Source organism: Macrobrachium rosenbergii, chromosome 17, assembly GCF_040412425.1.
Source record: "Macrobrachium rosenbergii isolate ZJJX-2024 chromosome 17, ASM4041242v1, whole genome shotgun sequence".
In the NCBI taxonomy this organism is placed as follows: Eukaryota; Metazoa; Arthropoda; class Malacostraca; order Decapoda; family Palaemonidae; genus Macrobrachium; species Macrobrachium rosenbergii.
The window spans coordinates 28,398,192-28,417,144 of record NC_089757.1 but is presented as its reverse complement, the minus strand read 5'-3'; the positions used below and the strand labels follow the sequence as shown (position 1 = coordinate 28,417,144).

Sequence of the window (18,953 nt, the reverse complement as noted above, 5' to 3'; positions counted from 1 at the left end):
ATGGAACGGAAAGGGTCAATAGAGGGGCCCGTTAACCACTCGAGAGCTACATCCAAATTCCAATATAGAGAGTAGACTCCTCTCTGCTTTGGACGTCTCGACAGACTTCACGGGTCGCTAAGATCTTGGTTAGAAGATAAAACTAGACCTGTGTGTTTACATACTAAGCCTAGCATTGGTCTGTCCTCTTGAAGGTGGAAGAAGAGAGCCCCCTTGGCAGTCTTCAGGTATAGGAGGAGTTCCGCTATCTGAGCTATAGAGGAATTCGCAGACAAGATGTTACAGCCATTACACCATCGACAGAAGACTGCCTACTTAGACTGGAGTACTTGGTAAGAAGACTGCTGTCTGCATCTTGCAACAGTCTCCACAGTTGGTCTTGAAAAGTTCACTTCTTCCAGACAAGCTCCTAGACAGTTTGTAAATCTGTCTGAGAAGAGAGTCGTCCACCCTTTAGTGGTATCTTTTGAAGTGAGGTTGTCTGAGTAGATATGGATTGTGGAAGTTCAGGAGACAAGCGCCATGGACTTCCAAACCAGAATCTATATCACTAAAGCACATAATTTTGGACGCCTTTTCAATGGTTGTCCGCTGATGCCTGAGACCAGACAACAAGCTCGGCTGAGGGGGGGCAATTACCTGGGGGCAAACCCCCTCAGACTCCCTTGGATTGCAAGTATATCTTCTCCCAGGTTTAGGGGAGCAGGACAGTGACCTTTGGGCTAGGAGATCCGACCGACCGGATAGTCACCTCGTCCCCTACACTCCGCGGAAGACACCTTTTCAGTGGTTGTCTGTCGCAACCTGGGACCGCACAGCAGGTTCAACTGAGGGAGCAATTACCCGGGGAACTTCCCTTCAGCCTCCATTGGACTTTCAGTATGACTTCTCCCAAGTTCAGGGAGTGTGACAGTGACTTAAGTCTAGGAGAACGGACGGACCCGATAATCACCTCCACTGCACAACACTGTGCTAATACAAGGTTAACTTCTGTTAAACCATACACAAGGCTGGCAAAGGCACGGGAAGGAAGTAAGGGAGCCCGGTATGGGAAAAGATAAGAGGGCTAGTAGCAGGAGGGACAAAATTAATTTGGGAAGACTTGGCAACAGACAATCGGGAGCTGGTGCCGGGTGCTGGGTGCTCCCAGGATGAGAATGGCACCAGGTGTAGCTGGGAGCCAGGTGAGCTAGTAGCTCCATAAGCTAGTGAGCACTCCTGGGCACTTGGCGCCGAAGTTAGCGGGCACTCCTGGGTGCTCGGCACCAGTTCTCGGCTGTCAAGAAGGTCTATTCATCCAAAAGCCCATCACCGCCAAAATAAGTAATTTCTCTCCTTACTATGTTTTGCCCTTACACTTTTTCAGTTCTCTGCAAAGGAAAGTGTAATAAGAAAATGTTCTAAATCAATTCTTTACCGACAGTTGTTTTGAAGTACACAAATTACCATCACACAAAACATATCTCAATTCCTTATCAAACATCATTTCAGACTTGCCGATAAGTGTTCGCCATCGAAAACATCAGTTCGGTAGCAAACAAAAAATTTTCGTTATAATACGCTACTCGGTACAAGAAAGTTAATCAACAGATTGCAAAATTGCTGTAGCAAAATATGATAAACTTGAATCCGATCTTAACAAAACAATAAAATACTGATCCTGAAAGCTGTAGGCTTGAAGGCTACTCAAAATCAGCGATATTTCAACAAAATCCGGTTATCTAACCAGCAGATAATAAACGCTGCTGCTGCAAACACCTGATGTTTACACTGAGCGCAGTACAAAGAGAACGAGGTTGTCTGCTAAGTCGTTCCTAGTATTCCTGTTAGTGGGCAGGATTGGTCACCTACACTAAACAATCGGAGTGCTACCACGGATTTCAAAATTTAAGCTGCCGCACAAGTGGAAAGTATAGCTATATAATTGCTTGGTAAGTTACTTTTATGAAATGAAGATTGTTCTAAAGCTTTTAAGCCCTTCGTTGGCTGAGTCGGTTGAGCTTCAGACTGTCACTCGATGGGCCGGAGTTCAATTCCCCCGCCCGGCTGATGAAGAGTTAGAGGAATTTATTTCTGGTGATAGAAATTCATTTCTCGCTATAATGTGGTTCGGATTCCACAACAAGCTGTAGGTCCCATTGCTAAGTAACCAATTGGTTCTTAGCCACGTAAAATAAGTCTAATCCTTCGGGCCAGCCCTAGGAGAGCTGTTAATCAGCTCAGTGGTCTGGTAAAACTAAGGTATACTTTTTAACTTTGCAATGCTACCAAGGCCATTACCATCTAACTGTCCAACTACCTCAGCAACCTGATGAGGAACTACACTAAAAAAGAACAAAAAATCACAAGATTAGGGCAAGCAAGAGAGAATAACTGAACTTGAAAGGCATTCATAAGTGGTGACAAACCCTATGTAAACACAATCACTGAAAAAGTAAAATTAATAAAGGAGAAAAATGCTGTTTTATTCAAATTGCCAAAAAGATGGCTATGGTACTTCCTAACTGTTAAAACATCTAAGGAGTAATCTGTTCAATTAACAGGTTTACAGACATGTACAGACACTCACAAGTGTTCTGGCTGATAAGTGAACATGAAATACTGCATAAGGCAAAATTAAATGAATTACAGGTAACTATCACCATCAAACGATCAGAAAGGGAGAATATGTCAAGAATTGTAACGCGAGATGAATGTCAAACATATAGATCTCCAAAAGAAAGCTGATAAACTTTTTTTAAAAAAATTCAATATTTTTGCAACTTGCTCCAGACATTCACAACAATTCAATGCAATCACATAGTATATTCATTTACTTCAACTAAATTATCTGACAACCTGAAGATTAGTAAAAATCTCACCCATCCAAAAGTGGCTAGCAAGATGTTCACTGCAATACAAAGACAGATCAGAATATGGCTAGGCAGGCACACAATTACAATTCTTCACCTCAAATCTAGGTTTAGTGAAATGTTCTCATACCTATCAAAATTCTAAACAGCATTCATGCCAGTCTACAGTATAAGGAATATTCATTAATTATTTGACTTTCTTCCATCTACATACGTCTAAGTAAGCCATACAAACTCAAAATAAACTTTGGTAAAATCCACAGTAATCTATTCATTTTGGAAATGATAAAAGAGCACATGACTGTGCCATGATAGCTTGGTAATGCCAATTTATATGGTTTTATATTGCTACTATATAAGTCATGTGAATATAATTGATTTGTTATGGCATTGAGCGACTTAAATATCACTCTCAAATCCATTAACTTGCAATTTAATGATCTTACAGAATATTTAAGAATTTTATGGATATTTATAGAGGGGTTACTAGTGGACTCCAATGGGGTTGACCTGTATGTAAAAAAGAATACAGCTCTTTGTGAGATATAAATATTTGTAGGGTTACAGAACCTGGAACATCCCAGTGTAATTATGAAGCCAGTTTTCCTTAGTAGTTTTTTTTAACTAATGTATAACAATAATAAAAAGTCAGTCAGTTGGTGTCAGTGACAACCATCTTGGAATTAAAGGTTAAACTAACATATACTGTAATGGTTACCGGTAATTCTAATACAGGCCAAGAGCCCTTCAGAAGACCAACAAAATGATAGTGCAAAAAGCTGAAAGTTTGCAACAGCTTTCTCATCCTCCTTGTTAAAAGCTTCATATGGCATTGAAACTAGACAACATCTACTGTTTAATCCAACCTTAATTCTCAGTTTTCCCTCTGAAGCCTTTATCTAAACCACAAGCTAAAAATTTGTTATGCCACCAATTTACAAGTGAGCCATTATTAAAGATTACTTACTTTATCAGATGCATAGACAACATCTACCAATGGCAGCATTGTCACACCAACTCCTACTGCTGGTCCATTAACTACAGCAATCAGTGGCTTGGGAAATTCAATTAGAATATTAATCAACCTGAAAAATTAATAACTCTAGAATACTCACATCACTGGTACAGTATATACTGTACACAAATAATATGTATTCTTCCAAAATCATAAACTGATCCACAGACACAAAATCATTACACACAGAATCATATGCCACAGCAAAGTAGTTAAAAGTTGGAAGGTAAGAACTAACACCACACGAGCCTTTTCTTATTCTTTAAACCAATTATTTCATACAAGAAAATGGCATCTTATACAATGCAACTAACATAAGCCCACGGTAATAACTAAAAAAAAAAATTCCCTTCATGCCTATACTCTAAAAAAAATCTTGATAAATACCAGAAACATTCATATTCCTATCACCCCAAAAACCATAATACCTCGGTATCCCTACTGAACCTCTCCAACTAAGCCCGATGATAAAGGAAATATTAGGTTCTTTAAAAATCTGATGCATCTGGAAAGGGGAGGCACTCTGACATTCTTACTATGTTAGTTCCCATAGCTGGTTTCTGGTGGCTGCTTCCAGGTTCCTCTGAATCATGATTGAGACATCTCATGCCCTATCTGGATTGTAAATCAGGCCCTCCCAAATCCCTTATTTTGAGTTCTGACAGTTCTGCCTTTACTTTTCATGTAGTTCCTTTGGTCTTACTGAGCTATCCAAATTTCTTCAACTTTACTGTGCTTCAATTTTCACTGCTAATTTTGGAACAAATTTCTTGGGCAAGCTCAATGTGTTTTCACAAATGTGACCTGACAACTTCACTGAACTAATTTATAAGGATAAGGATAAATCTGAAATCTAGCAAGGAATCTTCAGTTTCCCTACTATCCAGTTATATCTTCAGTAGATGAGACCTAAAATACCCTATTGTTCCCCCAATGTCTTTGTTCTCAATTTACACACAACCTGAAAATAATGAAAATGTTAATTAACCCTTAAATGCCGAGCCTCTATTTACAAAAACGTCTCCCGTATGCCAGCGGCGTTCGGGAGCTAGTGCCGAAGTGGAAAAAAAGTTTTTTTCAAAAAATCACAGCACGCTTAGTTTTTAAGATTAAGAGTTCATTTTTGGCTCCTTCTTTTCTCATTGCCTGAAGTTTAGTATGCAACCATCAGAAATGAAAAAAAATATCATTATCATATATAAATACTGGAATATATGACAGTGAAAAAAAAAACTCATATATAATTGTATACAAATCGCGCTGTAAGCAAAACGGTTAAAGCTAATGAGTTACTTTTTTTTTAGTTGTATTGTACACTAAATTTCGATGATTTTGGTATATAACAGATTGTAAAACGATCAAAGCAACACAGAGAAAATATTATCACAAAATGGTGCATGAATTCGTAACGCTGGGACGTAAAAATGTTTTTTCAAAATTCACCATAAATCGAAATATTGTACTAGAGACTTCCCGTTTGTTGAAAAATGAAGCTAATTGATTGAATATTACTAGACTGTAAGTTTTTTACCTTACAATTACAGTTTTTTACCATTTCGGTCGAGTTAAAGTTGACCGAAAGTCGAATTTTTCTATTTATCGTGATTTTAAAAAAATATTTCAAAACTGATAAAAAGCTACAACCATGAGCTATATTTTTCTGTTGTATTCTACATGAAATTGCGCACATTTTCATATAAAAACTTTATGTAACGACTAATGTAAAACGATGCAAACATTACGACAACGTGAAAAAGAATTTCTGAGATGTTTGGGCGAAAGTTATCACACGCAGACGTAAGGAAAAAGTTTTTTTTTCAGAAATTCACCATAAATCGAAATATTGTGCTAGAGACTTCCAGTTTGTTGCAAAATGAAGGTACATGATTGAATATTACTAGAATGTAAGAGTTTTAGCTTATAATTGCGTTTTTTGACCATTTTGGTTGAGTTAAAGTTGACCGAAGCTTGAAATTTTGGTAGTTATCGTGATTTATATGAAAATATTTCAAAACTGATAAAAGCTACAACCATGAGTTATTTTCTGTTGTATTCTACATGAAATTGCGCACATTTCCATATATAAAACTTTATGTAACAACTAATATAAAATGGTGCAAACATTACGACAACGTGACGAAAGAATTTCTGGCGCGGATGTAAGGAAAAAGTTTTTTAAAAAATTCACCATAAATCGAAATATTGTGCTAGAGACTTCCAATTTGTTGCAAAATGAAGGTAAATGATTGAATATTACTAGAATGTAAGAGTTTTAGCTTACAATTGCGTTTTTTGACCATTTCGGTCGAGTCAAAGTTGACCGAAGGTTGAAATTTTGGCAGTTATCGTGGTTTATATGAAAATATTTCCAAACTGATAAAAGCTACAACCATGGGTTGTATTTTGCTGTAATTTACATGAAATTGCGCACATTTTCATATATAAAACTTTATGTAACGGCTAATATAAAACAGTGCAAAAATTACGATAAAATGACGAAAGAATTTCTGAAATTTTCAGCCAAATTACTGCGCGGGCGCAAGGAAAAAGTTTTTTTCAAAAATTCACCATAAATCGAAATATTGTGCTAGAGACTTCCAATTTGTTGCAAAATGAAGGTACATGATTGAATATTACTAGAATGTAAGAGTTTTAGCTTACAATTGCATTTTTCGACCATTTCGGTCGAGTCAAAATTGACCGAAGGTTGAAATTTTTTGTAGTCGACGTACGGTACGTCCACTTGGCACCCAACAGACAATTTTAGTCGACGTATGATACGTCCAGTAGGCGTTTAAGGGTTAAATGAATGAAAGATGATGAAGGTTGGTAAAGACCAGCTGATACAAACCTCTAAAAATGAAACTCAAAAAACTCAAGTTTTTGGAAGATGAGACAGGGAACCCCCAGTACCTAGGGAGCTCTCACCTAGTGTCTCAGTAACACCTGCCTTCTTCCAACCACTTTTCAGAATTCTTTTGCCATCCTACCATACATAAGTAAAAGTAAAAGGCTTGCAATTTCTATGAACATGTCAACTATGCAAGAAAAGCTTTGTAACAGCTTAGAAACAACAGATACAACTTTTCCAGTACTGTAATGTGATAATGTCACTTTAGCTCAACAGAAGTCAGTTCATTGCTATTTTTGCAAATAAATTTTAAAAATTAATCTTAGAGGTAACAAAAATTTCATTATAAAAATAAATTAGCGAGCATATTTTAAGCCTGAAATAGCTGTAAGAAGCAAAGCATGATCCTATAGATTTCAATAGTAAAATAGTCAACCAATGTTATCTACAACACCAGAAGCCTGGACTAAAATTTCTCGTACCTCATCTGGAGAGTAAATAGTGGGACAGCCAATTCACACAATTATATGCTTATGTACTGGGAAGATAAATTATATACCTGTACATACTTTTCAAACCTGTTGACTCCTTTTTTGCGTACCACAGCTATTTGTCCTTCTTCTGTATCTGGATCAGCTTCATCTGACACTGACGATGATTCTTCCCTGAGAGGATTTAAAGGATTAGATTTAAAGGATCAATACTGAAAAAGTCAAGGTCAAAGCATACCACTGAATGACATTAGAAATGCAACCTAGGATAACTATAGGACGGTATAACAGGCTGGCCAGCATATTTCTGCCATGTCTTTGACATCCAGCTGAATCTGATACCCATTTACAGGAGGATATCTGATAGGACTAGACATTCCTCAAAACTTCTAACAGCAAAACTTTAGAAAAAAAAAAGGTCTCAAAAAAAAACAAGAAAACTAAAACAAGGACAAATATTCCCTCTGTTATTTTTTATCTTCCTGATTTTTTGGAAACCCTCTTTATCAGTTCTAATACAATCTATCTTCAGATTTTAATCTTTTTAGGGATAAGATGTGAAAAAAATTCCCTTCATTCCCTTCTGTCTTGAGCATGATAATTTTAATCTTACAAAAGGTTTTACTTTGTTTCCCTTTCAGATTTAAAGAACACAAGCAGGTTTATAGCCTCCATATATAAAAGAGGAAAAATATGTGAGTTAATTAAAGTACCACCCTGATGCATTTTTCAGTTTTGATGTAAAGATACACAAACAGACATCTGACATAGCAATCTCTCTCTCTCTCTCTCTCTCTCTCTCTCTCTCTCTCTCTCTCTCTCTCTTTCATTGTTACCTTTTAAGATCACAGCTACAGTGATGTGATACTCCAAATTATAGTACTGTATAGTATTAACTTAATTTATACTTAAAATCCTTACTCTTCAGCTTTCATAAAATTTCCAATGTCATTGCCTGAGGAAAAGTATTCCCCTGTCCCAGTTATAACAGTTATGACTGTTTGTGGATCAGCTCCAGCCTCAAGCAATGCTTTCATGAAGCCGTTGTACATCTGAAACCAAGGAAAGTTGAATTAATTATATATTCAGCCCAATTAAACAGTATGTACAACTTATACAAAGTTGGTTTTCCTATATGTTTTATTACCTCAACTATGCTTCATGAAATGCCCTAGACTTTATGTAAAATCATAGGTATGGGCAAAACAGTGGTTTAAAGTTGAATAAGAAACCAAAGGTATAAAAACCCTCATTTTAATTACCTTAGTACTCTAGTCATTTATTATGCCATTTTCAGCTAAGAGACGTGTGCCTATCAGTAAGAATGAGAGGAGGGTACCCCAAGTATCTATAAAAGAAACCCAAATTTTTTAGAAAACAAAATTGATTTTTCATGTAAACTCACTATGTTCTCTTACACTCCACATTCACAGCCTGCAAATGTCTCCCAGACTCTGCAGTCTTTTTGTCTCACAGACAGAAGAGCAGAAATAGCTCCATGCATGCACAGCTTAGATCCAAAGGTACACAGCAGTCACCTGCCTCCTCCTATCAGAAAGGTCACCAAGACACACGCTTGATATCATTGAAAGATACACTCATCCCTGACCTCTACAAGCTGAACACACAGAATGAGGATCAATCATCATGAGCAACATGAACTTTGCACACATTCGTTCACATACGTGGCAGCTTCGTTACTCATTCGCTCTAGAACAAGAATTTTCAGGCAACCTCATTTCAATCACAGTCAGATTAAGCATAAAAACAAACAAGCCTAATGCATTAACCACTTCTTCTTATCTTAATCCCTAGTTGTGATCACTATTTTAAATGAGCCTCCTCCAGCTATTTCTCCTTAAATGGCTCAAAACATCCAACCATCCCTATTTATCTTGGCATGGGACTGGCACACAGAGTTGGGGTGGCTTGGCCTTCATGTGGCTAGTTCAGAACTGTTCAACACTCAAACAAGGATATACAGTAATCAAGACAACTTCAAAAACAGCAGCCATGATGAAAGCACTCTAATAAATCTGCACAAAACGACAAATTTTTAAAGTAATTTGTATTTTTCCTAACATACAAACCTGAAATCTTTACACAAGGGGATTGACTTTCAGCGCAAGCTGGAGCCAGCCGTTTAACTTAGAACAAGGAGAAAGAGACGTAGAATAAAGACGATATTAAAAAGAGGTTGAGAAGACTAAAAACAGATCGGTTGGAAGGGGAGAGACAGAAATTCTCTTCCAACTCTCTATTTTTATATCAACCATTTATTTCTTTTTTTAAGGGTAATGTATTAAGCTAACTTTCAAATGAAATTACAGTAACTTTAATTTCATTTAAAAGTTAGCTTAATAATTTGAGAGCATGATTAGGGTCATATTTAGTATTTAAACTTTAGAAATAAGCATTTACAGTATTAGCATTTTTAAAGTGCCAAACTTACATGAAAATTCGCCTTGCGCAAGGGGTTCTGGAACCCAACCTCGCATAAGTCTGGGGTATGACTGTACTGACTAGCCCAAACATTTCTAGCCATGGATGCAAAATACAACTCCTACACGTCAACAGCAACCAGTGTTCCCAGGAGGTAATCTATCCAAGTACTGACCAGACCCAACCGTTACTAAACTTCGCTAACCAGAAGAGAAGTAATATTTTCAATGGAATGGTCGATGGCTATAATGCCCATGGTCCATAAAGTCAGAGCCGAACAGTAACAGCTTCGGTGTGTCGAGATTGAAGGACTAACCCAACTGTCTTCCTACATTGAACAATTCTTCAAAACATCCAGGTGTCAAGACCAACTGTCACTAACACCAACCCTAGTGACCGAACTTGTCTGTCATATATCCATCAAACTGGATGTGTCTGGTTGACCACTGTGCTGAGTGTGCTACGGGAGACCCGTTCACCCTTACTGTCAACTGAGATGATAGGACACTAGCAACCCGCCCCCTTGTTGACTACGGAACTACTGTGGTACTGTTCCTTAACAACACTATGGAATGCCTATCCTTGGATCCTGAGGCTTGGAGAGATTCAGGTTACTGATGTGTAGATTAGGTCAGGTCAGACTAGGTTTAGTTTAGGCTAGGCTTGATAGGGTTAAGTACCCAACCCAACCTAACCTAACCCAACCTAGCCCCTTGAGAAAAAGTGATGCTGCTTTTGAGTGACTGAGTGGGTTCACCTACCCATCATGCATCTGCTGGTAGTTAACCACCTTGTTACAAAGCTTCCACACCAGGCTTGTTTGTTCATAGGAACAAACAAGTTTTTCCCATGCATTATCATACATATAAGCAATAACTATGTAAAAAGTACTGTACTTACATCGTCATTAAAAGCATTGTATTTCTTTGGACGATTAAACCTGAGAATGCGCACTCCATTTTCAATGGTGTTTATTAATACAGGTTCCTGAAAAGATAAGTAAAACATGAGAAAATTTCAGATTTTTAAATTGATTAACATTTCTCTTATAGGTATTAAACAAGCCTTAAAATTCAGCAGTGGAATGCTCCTGATTTGCTATTTCCCACAACAAGCACCTTCATGAGGGAATTTGTCCACAATGAAATGTGAAAATTATTTTCTAAACTCCAAAAGGCTCAAGAATGATGGCAAAGCAGGACAGCTTAAAACAATGGTCTAAATCCTGACCACCACTACTGAAAGAAAAGGAAACCACTACTTCAAGCAATGCTGTCTAGACTACTGCATATGTCACAGGAGGCTGCATTCTATCCAGCCATAATAATATTATCCTATCGATGGAGAACAAAGGATCTTAGTCTGAGGCACTAATATCATCTCTACATATACACTCAGCAAAAAACTTCGTTTCAATTTTCAGCAGTAAAAAAGGACTAGAGTCAAAGATAAAAGCAAGTATCATTAAGAATCAATACAAAAATCATGGAGTCGGAACATGGTATATCTGCTAATTGATAATGATCTGCTTGTGCTGGAGTTCAGGTTCATACCCAATGAATGCATTTTCTGATACACTCCAAATCCTGTACAGTAAACCCCCCGTATTCGCGGTCTCACGATTTGTGGACTCACCTAATCACAGATTTCTCTATGGAACATGTATACACATTCGCAGGAAATTCACCCATTCATGGTATTTTTCACTGGGAAATATTCACTAATTACTGTATTTTCTTATAATTTTCATGGCTAAATGCACTTTTTGTGATAAAACTATTAAAATACTCAGGTATACGCATTTTTAGAGGGTTTTTTTTTTTGTGTTTGAACTATCAAAATAGGCGTTTCTAAGTGTATTCGCAGATTTAGTTACTTGTGGGGGGGGTGTGGTACACATCCCCCGTGAATACGGGGGCATTTACTGTATAAGGGGCTATTCTTATGGTTATTAATGAGGTTTGAGGCAGCACTAAAATCAATAAAAACCCGTATTCTGAAATGTTAAGGTTACCTCTAAAGTTACTGGTCAGGTCTAAATGGGCAATACAATTACTGCACTTAGTTTCCTGTAAGCACACTGGCTGTCAGCAAGTCACATGAATTTTCTAGGTGAGGTAACCTTGTGCACATGAACATAGGATAATTGCCTCCTTCAATATCACAAACTGACACAGCTTCAAACTCAACTGTTACAAACACAGTGAATGTCAAACTCCACTGTTACAAATTAATATCTGGACACCATATACAATTTACTTTTCAGCCACCAGCACTGACAGTAGTTAAAGCTTTTGTAAAATAAAAAAAAATAAAAAAAAAAAAATAAAAAAAGTTTCCTTTTACCATCAGACAAGAAATGTAGATTCAAGCTAAAATATATCCTAAACTAGAATGCTTGAAAATTTCACACGGCAATCTGGACACACAACATTTGTCCCAGTACTAATATGATACAGAATGTATCTCTCACTAGCAAATCAAAAAACAGGTTTTGACGTAGGAAAAACCTATTTTTGGTAGTCGCTGTCTCGTCCTCAAAGGAGTTACCCTCCATGGTGTACCAGTGCTCCCATGGTGACTAGACTAGTATCAATGAAATATTTTTCTAGCCTGGTCTTGTAGCCGGGTATTGTGTCGTAATGAAAACACTATGACACGTGATAGAGTATAATTGACTCAAAGATAAGAGGGCATTTTCCCTTATCTTCAGCGAAGCTGAACCCAGTTTTTCCTACGTCAAAACTGCAAGAAGTGACTATTGCACATGCACTCTACTATACAAACTACACAAAACACAGTACAGTATGGTACAGCAACATACTGTATAATTCTATAATAATTTATGTGGAAAGTATCTCTCCATCCAATTCGGGAACTCGATCATTATTAATGTATTAAAAAGTATGTGAATTCCAACTTAATACAGTAAATACTGAAAACAACGGTGATACATACCTGTGATCTCATTGCAGTTATGAACTTTCAAATTTGCAGAAGCACTGAAAAGGAAGTACAGTATACAAATATAAATTATTTTTATTTTTCCAATAGTATTTGAATAATAATATACAAAATTATCAAAATTTTTAAAAAACAAAATACCATTCTTTTAATTTTCACAGTACTGTATGGTTAAACAAAAAAATATACTGTACTAAATTTTGAAAGTAAGTTGTATTTTCATATGTATACAATCCAAAACCTTTTATGTAGAAAGAGATGGAAATTGCTGTTTAAACATGGTTAACAAGGTTGTTAGTTGGAGGTAAGCAGGTGAAGGAGGGGGAGCCTTTATTCACCTGCTGTAATCAAACACATGTTCCTCCAGCATCTGGAGTACATGGGGAGGTTGAGATGGGATTACGATAATGCATTGGGTAGTTGAAATGCAATTATGATAAAAGGCTCTAGTTGTATACTTCGGAAATATATAAATTACTTTAAAAATCTGGCATTTGTTCCTAGAAAAACAAACCATTGCCTAGAATGAACCTGTTCTTGGATGGGAGAACCAAAGAAAATGAGTAATTTATGATGGTTTTGAAGGTCATATTCATAGATTTTGGTTACAATGCTATTTATTTTAATTTAAAAAGACAGGTTAGGTGGTGGGGGGGGGAGATATCCAGGGAGGTGAAGACCACATGGCCAGCACCCTAGATCAGGTTTTAGGTTAGGTCAAAACCCTTTTTACTTGAATCTACAGTGCCCTTAGTTTGGTTAGGTGGGAGGTTCAGGGGGAGTAAGCCCTTGGCCAGGTAGGGACCTGGCACCCTTGGTTAAGGTAATTTAAGCACAGCCTAGTTTTCACTCATTTAGTTTTCCCCCAACCTAAAAATCCCACTGGTTATTTCCTATAATTATAGAATATATAAGAGGTGTTCAGTATCTCTAAAACTATTTAGTATTTGCTAAAAAAAATTATCAGGAACATTCAAAACACATGTTACAGGCTAAGAAAATCATATTTTAAACTTCAGAATGCAATTACAGTCTAAAGAAAATAAAGAAGAATTCATCATTAGTTGATATGTCTGATTAGAATTTTGAAGGTGAAAATCATGGTTTTTGATGTTTCAAATTAATTTGACCTTGAAAACCACTGTAAATTATATTTTCTGTAATTACTCCACCTGGGAACTCCACATTGATCTGTAAACTAAATAAACTGAACAATACAGTGGTAACAATGGGAAGTGTACTATCTGTCACAAAGCCATTCTGGTAAGCAGGTACTTTAATTCAAATTCAAACTGAATGGACCACCACAGGGGCGTTCATACATGCCCACAGCACATGATTAACTCCAGCCTTAATTTACTGTCACTGGCCAGTTAAGCTAAGTACAAGTCACCTGTACATGCACGTACAGTGAACACATTTCTAATGGGAGACACCAGAAAGAACAACCTGGCCAGGAACTTGAAAATATTAAAGAAAAACTTAATACTGTATCTCCAAATGATCTGTGGGTAGTATGCAGAAGGATGGGTCATGACTTACTTGGGGAGGGGGGTTGGGGGGTCCAGGGACTGAAGCCCCCAAGTCACTTAGGGACACCATGGATGAAATTAGGTTAGGTAAAGGTAGGTCTGATTAAGTCGTATTCCCTCTGAAATACTAACTATTGTACAGTTAAGGGATAGACTAGGCCTGACCACCTCATTTGCATTGGCTTCCAATTTGCATATAGGAAAATAATGTCTTAGAATATTGAGACATAATTAAGAATCATATATTACGAGGCCTAGCTGGGAATAAGGCAGGGGTATATACACATACTGACCAAACACAAAACGTAAATCATAACCTTACATAAAACTCTGACAGTATTTATGGGGATAGGCTATAGGCTATCTTTGCCTAATCTAACTAATGCAATGGAGCAGCAAGCAACTTGACCAAGGAGAGAGAGACACTCAAGTAACATACCTGGCATTATTTTACTTTAAGCCTTTACTGCATTTTGGACTTGCAAATATAATTTTCCAGTAAAACTACAAACTACCATGGCCTGATTTCTGCCAGTAGCCAATCGGAATATTTACTGATTTTTGTGTGAGTTTATGTTTATGATGTTTAACTCTTTTATTTACGTTTCTAAATTCATCCTAAACACAGTGCCGATTTTGCACATAAAGAGGTAGTTACCAGAGTGGAGGGGTGCAACATTAGTCTGCAGTTTCACCCATTTTCCTATGTTTTAATGTGTACTTTCAACATTTCTGACATTCGTTTAGTTAGCAAATGAGTACTTTTAAAGACTGTGGCCCCCACTCTTAAGGCCGCCACTAACGTTGTTTTACCCGCGCAGTTATGCCTGCATAGTCAGCCTGTGCAGGCAAATCTAAAACACTAACAATACAGTCTTTTTCCACAGTCCTCAGTAACAGCCATGGCCTCAACACACAATGCTCAGGCTGTAATTGGCTTGCTGATATAAAAAAATTCATAAATGTCAAGTAAGAGGTCTAGTGAAAGAGTGATTGAAAAAACTAATTCAATACTCCCATGTGAATTTGTTAATGTTTACAACTGGCCCCAAGAACTTTCATAAAGTTTATTGGATATTTTATGAATGAAGGAAGAGTTCCATGACAAGATAATTGTGTTATTTAAGTTAGCAATTGTTTTTCATTTCAAAGTTGACATATATAGGCCTAATATTGTTTTCCTCTGTTTCATTAAAATGCTTAATACTGATTTGCTTTCATTTTATGAATGAATTTCTTATGATGTGTTACAACAAGTGTACATCCATAGTTTACTACTGTTCCTTGGTTTTACTTGTGTGTTTATCAGTCTAATCTCATTTCAAAATCTGGCTTACATGGGATGAGTGCAAAGAATAAACATGCATAGTCTAATATTTTGTTTTTTATCAGAATGTTGAATATTATTTTGTTCTCATTTTAAAAATGAATGGCATATATGATGCATAATCATGAATAGTCACATTATAGGCCTACTCTTGTTTTATACTATTTTGCCATAATGAATAGTCTCATTTAAAAATGAACTTGCATATATGGTTTATAACCACGAATATACATACACTGGCTTAATATCTTATGATAGCCTTTGGATTTTACTTGCCCAAGCAAAGTCTCACTTAGTATACAGATTTCAATGAAATACAAGACATTCAGGAATGATGCTGCCACTCTCAACCTTCGTTATACACAATTACTTTTCCTGAGAAAAAATGGCAAAATTATAAATATATATTCTTCTGATATCCGTATCAATTATTAAAAAAGTAAATTCAATATACAATATCAATTTACGTATAAACACTTTTAAATTTAATAAAATTCAACTCTATGTTCTTGACTGGTACATGCTATCTGCCATCTGCCTAAGGGCAGAAAGCAAACCGAGCCAAAAAAGTTGCCTCTCCACATTAACGTGCAGGCATAATTGAACGTTAGTGGCGGCCTTTAGGCTATATCCTACAATTCTGGGTAACAAACTGGAACAGTGGAGTTTTTGGGTGGGGGAAAACGCGACGTTTTCAAACTCGCATGTCTAATATCATGCACTAGGGTAATGGCCTGGTACCCTAGGTTCAGCTACATTAGGTTAGGTATGGTTGGGATTGGTCATTTACTAACGACACGAGCATCTGAAAATGAGAATGCTTCTTCAAGTACACAAATGCTACTGCCTTTCCAAGTACGAAATTGATACTGCCTCTCCAAGTAGGACAATGCTCCAAGCAGGACAATGCTACTGCCTTGTAGGGTAGGAAAATGATACTGCCTTTTCAAGCAGGAAAATGATACTGCGTTTTCGAGCAGGAAAATGATACTGCGTTTTCAAGTAGGAAATTAATACTGCCTTTTCACGCAGGAAAATGCTACTGCCTTTAAGGGTAAGAAAATGATACTGCGTTTTCAAGTACGAAATTGATACTGCCTTTTCAAGTTAGAAAATGCTACTGCATTTTACGGTAGGAAAATTATACAGGTACTGCCTTTTCAAGTACGAAATTGATACTGCCTTTTCAAGTAGGAAAATGCTGCTGCATTTTGCGGTAGGAAAATGATACAGCCTTTTCAAGCAAGAAAATGACACTGCCTTTTCAAGTCCAAAATACAACACTGGTTTTACGTTAAGTGAAATTTCACCACAAAGCCTACCTTGGACAGGACCTACTGCTTCAACTGAAATACGTTGCTTCTTGTTGATTCTTTTTAGGTTTTGTGTGAATCTCAATCTAAAGATTTCTTCACTTTCTTCGTTGTTTTTAGACGCAACGCAGTTACTTAATTCACTACGCTTCATATGACAGCTGTCCAAACTCTAAAGTCCATGAACTACAGTACTATAGTTGTCACTGTCGGTACTTGGTAGTGCTCGAAGCAGGTTGTTCAACAATCAGCTGTTTAGATACATTTAACCGAATGTTCGGATACATTTATCCGAATGTTCTTCCCGAACTCACTTGGAAATTGATTGAGGATATATTTTTTATTATTTAGAAAATTTATTTTAATTTTCCCATACATACAGTATTTTACTTATACCAAAACAATGGAAAGAAATTTATTGTCATTTCGGTGTGGGGAATACAAGCATTCGAACACTTAGGTGTAAAGGTATTAGTAGTATTACGTGAAGTATTATCGAAGCTATGAAGACGTAACGGCTCACTGATGGAATTGCGTAAATTAGGTTTATTTAAACATTTTCTCGCACATAGCTAATCTTTGACGATTTATTTCTACTCTTACTTCTCCCTTATGTCCGTCATTTTTTTTCTCTCTTTTTCTGAACGACGAAGAAGAATGTGAATTCAGAACATTTCGTTTTTTCTTCCTTAAACCTTATCGTATCAATTTCGTACTTCGGTATGTTGCCATGGTTCTCTCTGAAGTTGCTATGCCTTTTCCGTGTTGCCACTTCGTATTTCACAAAACAAAAACAGGTTTTCCAACATTTCTTTTCAATAGTATCCCTGTCCCACATGTTTACTAAATCCTTTACTTGGTTTTTGTTGTGTATACTTTACCAAGCGCTTTCGTGTTATTTCAACACCAATTGTACCTCGAAAATGTGTTGAAATAACACGAAAGCGCTTGGTACTGCTTTCTTTGATCTCTCCCGTGGCCTTAGCTGAGTATACTTTTATGTGCAAGGTACACTTATTTTTCTCATATAGTTTTTTCCGTCTTCTAAGTTTCGTACCCTACACATTGTTCCTTTAAACAATAAACTTTTTCCTTTTGTTAGATAGCTTTCTTTAACCGTCACCCTAGCCGTAGCATCAGACATTGGCGTCCAGACCTCACCATCGTTGACAGAGTGTATCACTGACCCCACAGCTCCCACAGCCCCCACAGCCTCAGGCTGTGAAATAGTGTTTATTTATAATTCTATGGTTGGCAAGGGATCCCAAAATAGTAAACGCCACACCTGATAAACAAAAGTGGAGTTTGTTTCATTTTTTAAGTGGTAGTGATATCGGTTAGTGGGCTGATCCTTCTAAGCATGAAAAGTTACAAGAGCAAGAAGTAGTCATAACTTTCATAACAATAATCAAAGTAATTTCTGATTCACTACAGAATGTCTCAATGTTCATTCAAATTACTAGGAATTCCAGCACTTTTGTGACTTCCTAACTTTTCCGAAAAGGCAACCATTTTGCCTTCTCTGCTCTCCAAGTCTTTCTTATGAACAAAGCTACCTTCGTTCTTTAACCTTTTTCTACTCCACATATAGGCCTACTAATTTACTCCTAGGAACTACCTTAGCTCTTTCGTTAATAACGCCCCTTCAATAAATCATTTAAGAACTCAAAACGTTGCTTTCTTTGACACACCACTTTATAGTTTCTACGAAACTTCCAGATCATTTCAACAATTCCTTTTCTCTCTCCTTCGACTGTCATCCGTATCATCTGATCCCAAACAGTTCTACAATTCGGAAGTTCTAGGAGGACAAAAGAAATTGCTGGCAAGATGCTGTCAAAAAAGCAAGTCTTAAAATCCAAGAGGAGTGACTGTACGGGTTCGTCTTGTTACCAACAAAAGTACTCTTTAATACACGACTCATGTGTTGCTAAGGAAGTTTTCTGCAAGAGGGTTAACTTTCATTCAGCATTAAAGGATCAACGTACCCTCCACTGGCAAGCCTTAAAATAATTGTTAAAAAACTAAATGAGAGACTGCAAAAAAACTCTCTCTCTCTCTCCGGAACAATTGCTCATCTGACTAAAGTTTGATTAATAGTTCACACAATAACTAATAGGTAGGTGGTATTGGTCGTCTGACTTGAGGACTTCCCTCCGGTGTTGT

General features: G+C 36.9%; 1 protein-coding gene across 6 annotated transcripts in view; it reads right to left on the bottom strand.

Moving 5' to 3' along the window:
• LOC136847822 (enoyl-CoA delta isomerase 2-like) overlaps nucleotides 1-18,953 on the bottom strand; it is a 33,807-nt gene that overhangs the window by 13,767 nt on the left and 1,087 nt on the right. For 4 of the 6 annotated variants that reach the window (XR_010855854.1, XR_010855853.1, XM_067119757.1 and 1 more), the window contains exons 2-6: nucleotides 12,610-12,653; nucleotides 10,552-10,638; nucleotides 8,131-8,261; nucleotides 7,288-7,383; nucleotides 3,820-3,937 (exon numbers count right to left, since the gene is read on the bottom strand). Coding sequence is in view for 3 of the 6 variants with exons in the window: in XM_067119757.1 (XP_066975858.1) it covers nucleotides 3,820-3,937; nucleotides 7,288-7,383; nucleotides 8,131-8,261; nucleotides 10,552-10,638; nucleotides 12,610-12,621 (444 nt within the window). In the remaining 3 variants the exon portion in view is untranslated. Of the gene's footprint in view, nucleotides 1-3,819; nucleotides 3,938-7,287; nucleotides 7,384-8,130; nucleotides 8,262-10,551; nucleotides 10,639-12,609; nucleotides 12,654-16,796; nucleotides 17,063-18,953 lie in introns of those variants that run through there. The other 2 variants (XR_010855852.1, XM_067119754.1) reach the window with 2 other exon arrangements.